This window comes from Lontra canadensis, unplaced genomic scaffold (assembly GCF_010015895.1).
Source record: "Lontra canadensis isolate GAN:19392208 unplaced genomic scaffold, GSC_riverotter_1.0 scaffold19, whole genome shotgun sequence".
In the NCBI taxonomy this organism is placed as follows: domain Eukaryota; kingdom Metazoa; phylum Chordata; class Mammalia; order Carnivora; family Mustelidae; genus Lontra; species Lontra canadensis.
Window position 1 is genome coordinate 15,232,830 of NW_022631013.1, and position 14,728 is coordinate 15,247,557.

Below are 14,728 nucleotides of genomic sequence, written 5' to 3' on the forward strand. Positions count from 1 at the left end.
GTCCCACATCATCACGGTGCCTGGAGTGGTCTCACCTGAGACCGCGCTCCTTCATTCACCCAATGTTTATTGGTATTTCCTACCACCAGGTACTGCTTTAACCAGATAATAAAATAAATAGAAATTCTTGACGTCCTGAAACTTATATTCCCTGGCAGGGGGGTGGAGGGGACAGGCAAGCTGTAGAGAGGAAAACCTTGGAAATAGTCAACATTTAAATTTTTTATTAGGATCATCTTTGCTGCATGAGTTTGTATGTATCACCGAACCCCTAGAAACGGGGCCACTTCTGTGGGGTTCATGGGTCAGGCGTTCAGGGCCGGCACAGCTGTCAGAACTCGGTCCCGCTGTGTGGTCTTGGTTGGACGTTCGCTCCAGCTCTCTGAGCCTCAGTTTCTTCATCCGTCATTGAAGGAAATCACAATGACTCCAGCCTTCCTGGGCGGTGGAGAGAATTCCATTGGCCCATGAAAGGAGAGCGCGTCGTCTGCGGGGCAGCCCCCACTGGGACAGACGTTGGGGCGGAAGGGAGGCAGAGCCCCGCGTACCCAGAGGAGCGCGGGTGTGGGGCTTTTCTTGAAGGTTACATAAGGCCGTCCCGGTGGCGGCCGGGAGCGCGCGTCCGTCGAAGGGGGAAGAGGGGCGTGGGGACGGCGGCGGCGGCGGGGACCCCCAGGGGCGTGAGTGCGGCGCCGCTGGCCGAGGTGGGCGCGGCACGGCGCGCGGGCGAGCGCAGGGCGCGGCGGAGTCGGGTTTCAGAGCGCGGGTGACTCAGGGGAGCAACGAGGCTGCCCGCCGCCGCCGCTGCCCAGCGCCGCCTTTGTTCGCCGCAGGAAGGGCGAGCGGCGGCCAGCGCGCAGCTGGGCGCACGGTGCCTTCGGGGGCTCGGCAGGCCTGCGAGATGGCGCCAAGGTAAGACTCGTTTCCCCGCGCCCCGGTCCCTCGGCCCCTCGGCCCTCCCGCCCGCCTCACCTTCTCGCCCCCGCCACCTCTTGCAGGAGGAACGCGCACTGCTGGCGCCTGCTCTTGCTGCTTTCGATCTCCGCGCTTCTCCCCGCTGTCTCCCGGACACGCTCCGCGACAGGTAAGCGACCCGGCCCGAGGGTGGCATCGTCTGCCTCCGCGCCCTCCCGGGAAGTTGGTTTTGGCGGCGGGAGTGCCTGCGGTGCGCTCCTCATTCCTGGACATAAAAGGGAGTCCTCGTCGCGCGGTGCGCACTGGCGGCCCCGCAGCTTCCCCGGGCGGTGCAGAGGATACGAGGGACGAGCGGGAGTCCCTCACCCGCAGGGCGGGTGACGCGCCATCCGGCCCCTGTGGAGCTAATCGCGGCCCCCCGGATCGTGGGCACAGAGGGACACTGGAAGCACAGTGACAGCGCCAGCGGCTCCGCCGGGACAGTTAGCTCCAGCTCACCCAGCGCCCGCGTGCAGGTCGTGCGTGCTGGCTGGTTCATTGTAAGGGCAGGTCTGGTGCCCTCTCTGGACACAGGTGCGGGAGCGTGACCACCAGCAGGGACACCTGGCGCCTTTGCCGCGCAAGAAATAACGGGACCGAATTACCTCGATGTTTAACTTAGTCTTGAATTACCTAAGGGAGTCTCCCATCCGTCGCGGGCAGTGGTGCCATGGGTGATGAGAAGAGCTGGGGGTGGAGGAGAGCCAGGGATCTGGTCTCTTTGGTTCCCCGAGCCTCAGTTTCTCCACCAGAACCCAGAGGCGGGTGGATGACTGGTAGGATCTGAGTTAAAACTGATTTGGGGGGTGGTGGTGCCTGGGTGGCTCAGTGGGTTAAGCTTCTGCCTTTAGCTCAGGTCATGATCCCAGGGTCCTGGGATCGAGCCCCATATCGGGCTCTCTGCTCAGCAGGGAGCCTGCTCCCCCCACCCTCTCCTCTCTGCCCACTTGTGATGTGTGTGTGTATCAGATAAATAAAATCTTTTTTTTAAAATGTAATACAACAAACTGAGGATTAAAATAAATAAATAAAGAGAGGATTAAAATAAATAAATAAATAAATAAATAAAATCGATTTTTCGATTTTGGTTAAAGTGTGTGTTCAGGCTGTGTGGGCTTGAATTGTGGCTGAGTTAGGTGACCCAGCTCAGGACAATGAATTTCATGTCTCTGTGCCTCCATTTACAGTAAAGGGCAATAATTAGACCACCTGCCCTCCTAGGGATGCTGCAAAGATTAAAAGAGGTATTAGAAATAATATGCTTTCCACACTGTGACTCATACTAGGCACAAAGTAAGTGATAGAACTTTTGGGTTGATCCTTGAAACAGATGTGTGAGCAAACAATGCAGTCTGAGAGAGGTTTAGGAGTGGCCTGTCCCAAAGGCGGGATTTGAGCCCAGCTCTCTGGGTTCCTGTCCTTGCTCCCTCAGCTCTTTCTCCTTGCTGTGTATTGGCTCAGTGGTAGCCTCCCACCCCTTTTGAATTTAGAAAATCAGTACTTAGCCTCAATAGAAGAAGTGTGTGAGAAGGGGGAATCAACCTCCTTCCCTTTGCAGGAAACGGACTATGGAGGGTGGCCTGGGTTAACTCTTTGTGTGCCAGAGGAAGCCTCAGACAGCCTAGACCATTGTCTCCTTTGGAGCAAGACCTAAATTCAAAGACCATTTTTTCCTGCCCGAGCCTCCAGCCTGGCATTTCTTGCAGATCAAAGGGCAGCTGGAGCACAGCTTTGGCTTCTCAGCACCATGGCCCATGTCGAAACATTGCAATTTTCACGTGCTAGAGGATACTGCTGGCTCAGTGGCAGAGGGCAGCTTCATGTTTCGTAGTCTTTGTGAATTTTGCTATAATCTCCACTTCCAAAAAGGAAGAAGATTCTGGGAAAAGAGACTTTGGTGTTTTTATTTCTTCTGTGTTTGGAGGCTGGACTCCTTGATGCCAAGTCTGTTGTTAGAAACAACACAGAGGAAGTCCTGTTCCCATCCATAACATAAAAAGGAAGTGCCAGGAAACCCTCAGGAGCCAAAAAGGGCAACGAAAGGGCCATTTGCAACTGATGGGTACTAGGCGTCCCTTGGAGCCTCTGCAGAGACTCTTCCCAGACACGAGAAATATCCTCCTGCAAACCAGATTTTGCATGCACTTTAATCAGGCCAACACTTAAAACAAACCGCTTTATATTTTCAGGCAGAGGTGTGAGCAGGTCTGTGTTACCTTCATCCAGTCCTCAGAATCACTGCAGGAGGCAGGGACCAGGACTGTCATTATCTTTGTGCTTTAATAAGGAAAAAGTCTCAAGGCTTCCTAGCTCCTGAGGGTTTCCTGGCCTGCCCTGTTTAAAGAGACCTTTGTCAATGGGACCCTATCCCCCACACCGATCCTGGTGCCCCTAACACATCATAGCCGAGCCAATAAAGTTACAGTGCCATTGGGATACCTCTCTTTTAGCAGATAGGGTAGTGGTTTGGGGGACAGGGGCAGTGGTTCCACAGGTAATTTGTTCCTGCTAATAAAATCCTGATAGATGCAACTTACTTAGTTTTCTTTAAACTGTTTTACCATGAGATTTAACACCCATGCAGGAAAGTGCACACAGAAAGTATAGCCCAATGATTTGTCATAGATCAAACATCCATATAACCCAAGTCAAGAAATAGGATAGGGGGCGCCTGGGTGGCTCAGTGGGTTAAAGCCTCTACCTTCAGCTCAGGTCATGATCCCAGGGTCCTGGGATCGAGCCCTGAGCCCCACATTGGGCTCTCTGCTCAGCAGGGAGCCTTCTTCCCCCCCACCTCTGCCTGCCTCTCTGCCTACTTATGATCTCTGTCTGTCAAATAAATAAATAAATTCTTAAAAAAAAAAAAAAAGGGAAAGAAACAAGATAGCCCCAGAAGTTCTCTTGCACCCCTTGGATGTGATTATTCCCTCCCTGCCTTCAGAGGTCACCATCACCTTGACTTTTATGGTGATTGCTTCCTTCCTTTTTAGAAATAACTGTAGCACCTAAGCATGTATCCCCAAAGTCTACAGTTCCATTTGACTTGAGTTTGGACTTTACACATGTATCTTTCACTGAATATTAAGTTTTGAGATTCATTTACGCTGTTGTATGTGGCTGTAGTGAATTCATTCATATCACTGTATCATTTCCCACTGGATTAATATGCTGTACATTATCTGTCCATTTTTCTCCAACAGGCTTTGGGGCATTTCCATGTTGGCAGATAGAGCGACGTGTGTCTGAACATTCTTGTACATGTGTCTCGGTGCACAGGGGCACATATTCCTGTTGGTTCCGTGTCTAGGGGCCGAGTGCTGGGTAACGGGGTGTGCCGCTGAGGCCAAACAGACAATGCCAGCCCTGAGATACACGGTCGCCAGCCTGGTATAAAAGCTCCCACTTCTTCAAATCCCCAACAGCACTTGGTCTTGTCGCTGGGCTGAATTTTGGCCCTTCTAATGAATACATTGTAGAATCTTACTGTAGTCTTTTTTTCTTCCTCAAGATTTTATGTATTTATTTGACACAGAGAGAGGAGACAGTGAGAGAGAGAACACAAGCAGGGCAAGTGGGAGAGGGAGAAACAGGCTTCCCACTGAGCAGGGAGGCCAATGCAGGGCTCAATCCTAGGACCCTGGGATCATGGCCAGAGCCAAAGGCAGGTGCTTAATGACTGAGCCACCCAGGGGCCCCTAGAATCTTACTGTAGTCTTAATTTATGTTTTCCTGATTATCAAGTTGATTGCCTTTCCATATATTTTTTTGGATCTCTGGTTATCTTCTCTGACTTTTTTTACTGAGGTGAAATTCACATAACATGAAACTAGGCACTTTCATGTGTATAGTTTGGTGGCAGTCCGTACATTCATATTGTGGTACAGCTGTTTCCTGTCTAGTTGCAAAATGTTTTCATCACTCCAAAGAGTGAAAAGTCTAATTTCTATTAAGTGTTCCCTGGCCATTTTCCCCAGGCTCACCCCACGAGTGCTAAGCAACCACTGATTTGCTTTGTGTCTCTATGGATATGCCTGTTCTATTTCATATAAATGGCATCAAATAACTTGGGTCTTTTGTTTCTGGCTTCTTTCACGTAGCATGATATCATTGAGAGACATCCATGTGTAGTGTGTGTCGGGACTTCATTGCTTTTTATGGCTGCGTCATATTCCACTGAATGGATATATCGCTTTCGTTTATCCATTCTTCCATCGATGGGGACATTTGTGTTGTCTCCTCCTTTTAGCTGTCATGGATAGTGCTGTTAGAAACATTTCTGTACAAGAATTTGAGTACTTGTTTTAATTATTTTGGGTATATACCTAGTAGAACTGCTGGGTGATGTGGTCATTCCATGCTCAGGTTTTGTAAAGATTTCCAAATCTTTCCATAATGGCTGCACCATTCCACAGTCCTCCCGGCAGCATACAAGGCTCTGATTTTTCCACATCCTTGCTGACACTTATTTTTGTCCATTTTTTAATTACAGTTATTTTTGTACGGGTGTGAAGTGGTCCCTTCTTGTTGTTTTGATTTGCGTTTCTGTAATGACTAGTAACGTCGAGCATCTTCTCACAGCCTTGTTGGCCATCTGCAGATCTTCTTGGAGGCAAATCTGAATGCTAATCAGAGCCAGTTTGGGATTTTCCTCTAACCATCTCACTCTCACTCATGGCCATCTGATGTGTTTTCTTGAAGGAGAGAGGAGTGGGGAAAGGTCACACCTGGGATGTCCTGTCCCTGGCCTCCTGTCTCCCTGGGGTCATGGCCTGTAGTGAGCTACTGTTGCTTACACACCATTGGAAGTTGCGATGAAGATAAATGATGGTAATGTTTTCATTACTGGGTAAACTTTTCGGGTTTATAGAAACTGGGGAATGCCCCTGGGGGCCTTCTGTGCCGCCTGTGTGTTTTTATGACAGAGCTCAGGCTGAGAACTGGCCACGGAGCCACTCATAGCTTCCCATGTCGTCTTAGGGTTTTATAGTCTCTTTGACTTAGCACAAGATGTGACTTCCTCTCTCCATCTAGAGACTGCCTTGCCCTCTGTTTCTCTCGAAGGCCTAATGCTACCTACCAGTTTACATGGCACCCTGGTAGAGGCATCTTGCCAGATAAGCTTTCTCATTATGGAACTCCCCACGACCTTCATCTGTCTCTCCCGGCACCACCCACTGTTCCCCCTGCCCCCACTAGTGTCAGTATGTTTGTCTCCCTTTTCCGTGGGAGCCCTTTGATGGTGTGGGTCGTGCCTCGTTTGTCCAGAGTTGTCCACTTGGACTTCAGCTGTTTTGTCATTATTATGAACAGGGTTGCTGGGACCATCTTCTGACGAATGACCTTTGTTTTCCTTTTGGATTTTTTTTTTTTTTGGACTAGATTATCCTAAACAGAAATGCCCATCAACGAACAGAAGTGGTTGGATAGTTCTTCTGTATTTAGATCAATCTGTCTTAGATACAAAATTAGTCATTCTCCTTCTTACTTTAATTGCTCTCACTGGGTTCTTACTGTACCTCAGAGGGGGTCATGCTCCTTGCTGCAGAGGGCCCTTTGTGGCCTCCCAGTCTCTCCAGTCACACAGAGCCCCTACTGAGTAGGGCTCACACCAAACCACTTCTAGCTGGTGGAATAAGATATGCAATGACTCATCTTTGTGTCTCTGCCCAGGCTGGTTGCTCTTTGAGACTACCTTTCTCCTCATGCTCCTGATAGCCCACCATTCATCCTTTACCCATTCTCTTTGGGAAGCCCTCCTCCACCAAGCAGGTTGGGTGTCGTTCCTCTGGGCTGGCACTATTAATCCATTCCTCAGTCACAGGGCTTCTCAGATGGATGGTGACCACTGATGAAATCATTGATGAAGTCTGTCTTCCCTACTACCCAGGAATCTCTAAGAGGCAGGGACTGGGCCTTTCCAACTCTGAATCCTAGAACCTAGCCCAGGGCCTGGAATGAGGGTACATTATTGGGACTTTTAGTTTTTTTTCCTTTGGTAACTTTAATAACTAGTTATAAATTTATGCTAATGTCATTTTGCTCTTTATCTTTTTTTCATTATATGTAATTGCATAACAATTTGTTGTCTAGCTTATCCCCATTCATCTTATTCCTGATGGCCTCCGTTTTGTCAAAAGTTGTACATTTATCTTTTCTTTGCTTGCTAAATATTGAGTTTATTTTCAAGGTTTCTTTGAATGTCTACAGCTTGATCTGCTTAAAATGGACTATAAATTAGGTTAATTACATAGACTATGTAGTGTGTCATCTGAAGTCAGTTTTTTTTTTTCAAAGTGGTACCCAGGATTCCCCAAAATACTAATTAAAATGTGAGTGATTTACCCATCATTGTGTTGCTTTTGGTTACCATGTAATTTTTTTCTTAAATGATAGAAAATTTTTTTCTCAGATCTCTACTGTTGATCCCTTCTTGTGCGTATGTGTGTGCGTGTTTTTAAAATCTCACTTGGCGGGGCACCTGGGTGGCTCAGTGGGTTAAAGCCTCTGCCTTCGGCTCAGGTCATGGTCTCAGGGTCCTGGGATCGAGCCCCGCATCGGGTTCTCTCTGCTCAGCAGGGAGCCTGCTTCCCCCTCTCTCTCTGCCTGCCTCTCTACTTGTGATCTCTCTCTGTCAGATAGATAAATAAAATCTTTAAAAAAATAAAAAAAATAAAATCTCACTTGGTCTTGATAATTACTGCATTATAATATGTTTTAAAATCTGGTAAGGGAAGTCACCCCTGTCTCATTCATTAGGCCATACACTTTTTTAGTGCAGACCGGTGTATCACAGAATTTTCTCATATGATTTAGTAGTGGAAGTGTTGAAGTGGTGGTGGGTGGGTGAGGGTTGTCAAAAGGGAGGAAATCTTACAATAAGATTCAGCCGAAGACACTAATGTGCAATAAGGAGAATGGATGAGCAAATAAGGTTTCAAAGCCAGAGCAGCAGATCATGGGGCCTGAGATACTACTCTTGACACTAGCCCAGGGGAGCAGAGATGCATCAGAGGTGTTGGGAGGAGCAGGTTTGCTGACTGACCACCTTCCTCTGCTCCACCCCAATTCAAGAGAGAGAAAGTCTAGGGTTGGAGCAGAACCTGAAAGAAGATGCAGACCTATTATTGGGAAAGCTCTAATGAGGGAGATATGAGACTGGGGTTATCTAATGAGTGCATCCCACCTGATATCCCCATCAGAACTCAACTCAGCCCAACCTAATCTAATACAACCCAACCCAACACAACCCAGCCCAACCCAACCCAACCCAACCCAACCCAGCCCAACCCAAACCAAACCAATTTTATCCAATCCAATTCACTTTGCACTTGTTGCATGACATGGATGACTTGAAGGATTAGACAGGGAAGAAAACTCTTCTAGGGATCTTGGTATCTCCCTCAAATGAGCAGAACCCCTGACTTCAGATATTAGGAGAGCCTCTTCCTGGGTTTGAGGGAGCTTGGCTAGAGTCTGATTTGCAGGGGGCAGCCTTGCCCTCAACGTCTCCGAGAGTCACCCTTCCATCACTGAGGACTTGCATGAGGCCCAGCTTTAAATCCCCTCTACTGCCAGGAGGGCTTTTTCAGCGAGTCTTTCTACAAAGTGAACATCTGTTGAAGTCTTTGAAAAACTGCCATGTTCTGTGTTCTGGCTACTATACAGATATATTTGTATTTATATATATATAATATTTATATGTATAACATTTTTATATAATTATATTTATAGATATATATATACAGAGAGATATATTTATAGATATATAGATTTCTGTCTTCTCCCCATATTTCCTAACTGCCTGATCTCACAGAGGCCCTCTGGGATGTGTGTTTGGTGACTAAGAAGATGCACTGGTCCAAGCGTTCATATCCTAGAGCGCCTCAGAGCTCAGTAGTAGAGACCAGCGGGCAGCAGCTGACTTAACTGCTAGGGAGCCTATCATGTGTGTCCTAATGCAGGTGCCAGGTGAGCCTCTGCCTTACCAGAGTAGGGATGTCCATTTCCACCAGCAGATGGGGTGGCAGGGGGAGGGAAATGGGTTTTGAAAGAGGAGCTTTATTTTTTCAATTACACTAAAAAATTGATAGTCAAAGTAATAGTCATTGTAAAGACCTGGAGGATGGAGGAGTTTACAAAGGCCACATATTGTCTCATGACTCAGAGATAAATGCCGCCAACATTTAGTGGACAATTTTTCAAAATTATGTGCCTTAATGTGCGTATATGTTATAAAGAGAATAGCTCATTCTGTACATTGTGTTTCATTGCTTGGCATTTTTCCCCCTTAATAGTCATCTAAACCCTTCCTCTGGAGCATTAAATATTGTCCCTAACATCCTTTGTAATTGAAATAGTATTTCATTGCATGTACATCCGATAATTACACTAGTCCCCTTTTATGCCTTTAGACAGTTTCTGGTTGCTTGCTACTGTAAAAACTATTGTGATGACCCCATTCTTGTAGTTCTGTATTTGACCCTTTCCACAGTTATTCCCTAACACAAATTCCTGAAGCAAATTGTTGGCTCTAGTGCATGCCCATTTTTAAAGCTTCTGTTGCATTCTTTGGAAAGGCAGTAGTGATTTCTCCTCCTCCTCACAGCAGCGCACAAGAGGAGCTAAGGTGGCCTTTATCCGCTGCTGCATTTCTCTAATCCAAAGGAGATGGGGCGCCTGGGTGGCTCAGTCCATTAAGCCTCTGCCTTCAGCTTAGGTCTCAATCTCAGGGTCCTAGAATCGAGCCCTGTGTGTTAGGCTCCCTGCTCAGCAGGGAGTCTGCCTCTCCCTCTTCTCTGCCCTCTTCCTCTGTCTTCCCCTACCCCCACCCTGTGCTCTCTCTCTCACTCTCTCTGTCTCAGATAAGTAAATAAAATCTTCAACAAAACAAAACAAAGGAGAAAAGTGACAGCAGGGGGAGGGACGGTGCTGCATCACTGCCCCATATTTCCCTTAGTTGAATGGAGTCGTGAATCCTTCCTCCCTTCCTGCTTTGTTCATTCATTTTGCACATGTCCTGTAAGGGCTGGACGAGAAGAGGGTCTTTCCGGAAATTGGAATTCCAGGAGTTAGGTCGTAAGGACCTTGGTGGTTCTCAACCTTGGCTGTACCTTAGAATCACATGGAGATTCAGAACGAACACGATGCCCAGCCTTCCCCACTTCCAGGATGCTGGACCCATCCAGGGTGAAGTCGAGTCACTGGCAGGTTTTAAAAGCTGTTGGTGTGATTCTGGGGTGCAGCCAGGATTGAGAACAACTGGTGCAGCCCGAAGGCCTCCTTTCTGACGTGGCGATCCCGAGTCCCAGAGAGGAATGTACCAGCCGTGGTTGCAACACAGAGGAGGGGCACGGCTGGCACTGGATCCCAGAGGGAGCTTCAGGGGGCATAGTTCAGGCAGATGAGCTCTGGGAGCCTGGGTCTTGGGTTCACATCTCAGCTCTGCTGCTTCGCACTGAGTGACCTCTCTCTGCCTTACCTTCCTTAGCTATACATTGGGCCAAGAATTCCTACTCAGAAGAGTAAGGAGGTAAGCATCAGGCCTGTAATTGTTAACCCGTTCAGTACCTCCTTCCTTCCCTGTTCCCACATTACTGCAGGTTCCCCGAGGGCAGGAAACCTATTTTATTTATCCATGTTTCCTCAGCATCTGACATGGCACCAAACGGACACAATGAGCACTTGAGTCCATTAATGAATGAATCATTCAAAGCCTGAGACTGTGGAGATCTGAGTGAAAACCCAGCATTATGAACCCTTGACCTTAGCAAAATCTGTGTGTGTCTGCTGCCCTGCTGGGAGACCACCCGCAGCCATCCGCTGTGACAGAGGGTGCGGGGACCATGGGAGCTGTGGCAGGGACCCGGATATAACAGATAGGTCAGGATAGAGTATGTGTCACCAGAAGAAAATGAAGGTAGGCTTTTCCGGTGCTGGGAAGTTATAACGATTCTAGAATAGAAGTCCAGAGAGCCTAAACGCTGGCGGACAAACTGAACTTCAATTCATGCCATTTCTACAGCATCACACCCAAAACTCCATTGGGCCCTCTAAGTGCTTCTCCCCTCTCAGCCCTACATCTTAGCAATAGGCTTCTTCCATCTTTATTTTCGGCATGTAGGTCTGTCTCCTGCCACCCTTCGGTGTGTCCTCAAACTGTGGCCCACAGTAGTCTTCTAGCTTCTCGCTGCTCAAATGTGGTCCAAGGACCAGCAACAGCAACAGCAGCATCTCCGGTCCCAGCCACAGACCCAGTAAATCAGAATGTGCGTTGTAACAAGCTCCCTGGCGATGTGCGTGCACGTTAGAGCTTGAGCAACACTGTAACACCAACTGTGATCATGTCACCCCGGCTTCAAATCCTTTGTCATCTTCCCATGCTAACCATCCATGGAAGGTAGTCATGGCCCTCCAAAGGTGTCCACGTCTTAATCTCCAGAGCCAGTGAATACGTTTGGTCACATGATGTAGGAGAAGTAAGGTTGTAGATGGAATTCAGGTTGTTGATCAGCTGACCTTAAAAGAAGTTCCTGGAAAAAAAGGGTCCTGGAAGATGCTTGTGGGCCCAGCATAATCACAAGGGTCCTTAAGAGTAGAAGCAGGGGCAGGAGAGGAGGTCAGTAAGATGCAACATGGAAAGAACTTGACCGGCCTTCTTTGCTGATGCTGATGACACAGGAAGGGACCATGAGTGAAGGAACACAGGTGGCCTCTAGAAGCTGGAAAAGGCAGAAATGGATTTTCCCTTCAAGCTTCTGGAAGAGAGCCCAGTCTATTGATATCTTACTTTTTTTTTTTAAAGATTTTATTTATTCATGTGTCAGAAAGAGTATGCACACAAGCAGGGGGAGTGGGAGATAGAGGGAGAGGGAGAAGCAGGCTCCCCGCTGAGCAGAGACCCCGGTGTGGGACTCGATCCCAGGACCCTGGGATCATGACCTGAGCTGAAGGCAGACGCTTAACCAACTGAGTCACCCAGGTGTCCTGAGACCTTACTTTTTATCCAGGTAAGACCTGGGTTGGACTTCTGACCTAAAGAACTGTAAGATTATAAATTTTTGTTTTTCTTTTTTGATGTAATTCAATAAATTTGTGGTAACTTGTTACAGCAGCTATAGACAACAATGACAACACTACCTAGCATGGCATTTGAGCCCCCTGACATCCCACCAAAGTGCTGTTCTGGCCTTGTGTACCAGACTATCCCTCCTCACAGCCTGAGCTCAAACTGCACATTGAAATCTGGGGGAGGGCCACCTCAAGCATCTAAACTGGGGACATTTTCCATACCCCAGCACCTAGCACCATGCCCAGCCCCTGGTAGGTACTCAGGCAATGCTTCTGAAATGAACAACCCAGTAGAAACCTGGTGCATTCAGGTGACCATCAGCCATGGAGGGGCTCCCCTATCTTCAGGAGGCACAGATGGCAATGATGGGGGGAGGTGCGGTAGACACCTGCCCAGAGGCTCAGCTTTGATGTTCCCCTGTTCTTCCTTTGTCTTCAATGGATCTCTGCTTCTTTGGGGGCCTCAGTTTCCCATCTGAGAAGTGAAGGGGTTGGGCCAGGTGAACCCTAAAAGCACTGTTAGCAGGAACATTCTAGCATGCCTGAGTTCAGTCTGCCCAGACACTGTGGCACTCGGAGGGCAGTGACTGAACTCAGCAACTCTTAGCCCTGTCCATTCAATTGCCAGGCAGATGCCTCACTACACCCCCATTCACAAGGCAGGATACGAAACTGTCCTCGACAACCGTGCATTTGGCACAAAACGGAGACCACAGCTGCCCTCTCCCCCGTCTAGCTAAAATGCCAAATTACTCAGTCTCCCACGGAAAGAAGAAAAAAAGGAGGGGTGGGTAGAAACTCTCTCTCATTGCGGAGTTTTTCCATGTGACACATTTTCTAATTTTACTTCAGGTTTAACTGTCTAGAGTAGATGGCTCCATTTCAGGGTCTCCCCCCTGTGTTCTTTTAGAATGTAAACTTCCAGTTGAAGTTGAAGAAATGGAATGTTTTTGCTTGTTTCATATTTGCAAGTGCGGGCTGATAATTACAGCTGAATGTCTTCGTTTTCTCTGCCGGGGAAATTCTCTGAAATGCCCAGCACTAGCCTAGCTGTCCGATTCCTCGATGCTGGGCCTGGCTGTGGGAGCTTGACCGAGCCACTGCCACTCTGGGACTCAGATGCTGGTGCCGGAGCAAGGCAAGACAAGGCAGCCCTTTGGAGACAGCTCCCCGTGGAGACTGTGTGGCTGGACTGGAAGGAGCGGTTGGTGGGCCCCGTTTCTAAGAGTCATTCTGTTTGAGACTCCTGAACGGTGTGCACCTGACTTTATGTCTGCTGCCAGCTCTGGCTCTGTATTGTGGCCCTAGTGCATGGAGGGGCTGAGAAATTGTTAGTATGTGGAAAGAGCACTGCTGCTTTGTTGGAAAGAAATGGGTCTTACCCTTGCAATGTCTGTTGCATCCAATGTCCCGCTTCCATCCCTCTGCCCACCCACCACCCAGCATCAGGGCTGTGTCGTGTCCTTCTAATAGACTGTAGTAGCAGTTCCCTTGATGGTGGGACCTCCATGTCTCTGTTCCCAAACATGCCCTGCGGCTCGTGGAAACACAGGTCCCATCACATCACGCCCCCTCTTAGAACACTTCTGTGCTTTCCATTACACCTTAAATTCCACTCTCTTTGGGCCCGAGCTCAAGGCTGCTTGTCCCCTCCCATCCCTCCTTCATGCCCTGGCTCTAGCCATGCCAAACTGTTTGCTGGGCTCTGACACTGTTCCCTTCACCCAGCCTTCGCTCATGCGTGCCTCCCTGCAGGCTGGGATACTCTCCCTGCCCTACTGAAATCTTCGTTTGCTTTTCCTCCTCTATAGACTTACTATTCAAACTGGTCCCTGTACCAGCCCATGGGCATCAGCTGGGAGCTTGCTAGAAATGCAGAGCCCCAGGTCGGCATCACCTACGCCCCTTGGGGATGTGGGTGTTCGTGCATGGCCTTTGTAGCATGGTGGTTAAGGGTCTGGGCTGTGGGGGCACACAGAACTGGTTCAGTTCCAGGCTCTGCATGTACTGGCTAGTGATTTTGGATGGCTTACTAATCCTTTTCTATCTCAGTTTCCTCATTTGTAGAATGGGAGATAATAATCGTGCCCATCTCAGAGTTCTTGTGATGAGGCCAGGGGCTCATGTCCCCATAGCTCTTAGCACAGTGATTGTACCTGCTTCAGTCTATCAGGGCTCAGAATTCCTTTGCAGGTCCATCTTGCCAAGGATGAGGAGGACTGGAACAAGGTCATTCAGCTTTGGAATCATTGACCTTCTAGTGGAGGGAACGTAAAAAGCCATACTCTGTTGTGGGAAAAGTGAAATACAGCTAAAGGAGGACATTGTAGGGGCGGGTAGGTGGGTGGGATAGAATTAATCCCAGAGTTTCTGACCTCAGTAGACTTTGCATCCTGCCTGTCATACCTGGTAGGTCTGTCTTTCTTTAGAGAAAGAAAGGGGGAGGGGCAGAGAGAGAGAGAGAATCCCAAGCAGGTTCCAAGCCCAGCACAGAGCCCAACTCGGGGCTCCATCCCACAACCTTGAGATCATGACCTGAGCCCAAAACAAGAGTTGAACACTTAACCGATGGAGCCACACAGGTGCCTCAGGCTTTTCTTTCGTTCATTTGTTCACTCATGGTTACCGAATAAATATTCATTAACTGCCTGCTTGGTACAAGGCAATGTGGTATGTCTGGGCAGCAAATGATGAACAAGAGAGACAT

General features: G+C 48.5%; 1 protein-coding gene across 2 annotated transcripts in view; it reads left to right on the forward strand.

The window, feature by feature from the left end:
- Positions 1-507: 507 nt before the first annotated feature.
- The window catches only part of COL15A1 (collagen type XV alpha 1 chain), a 101,804-nt gene continuing 87,583 nt past the window's right edge, over positions 508-14,728 (forward strand). The window contains exons 1-3 of one of the 2 annotated variants that reach the window (XM_032860696.1): positions 508-582; positions 838-912; positions 999-1,084. In XM_032860696.1, the coding sequence (XP_032716587.1) occupies positions 902-912; positions 999-1,084 (97 nt within the window). In that variant the 5' untranslated portion in view covers positions 508-582; positions 838-901. Of the gene's footprint in view, positions 583-703; positions 913-998; positions 1,085-14,728 lie in introns of those variants that run through there. The other variant, XM_032860695.1, reaches the window with a different exon arrangement.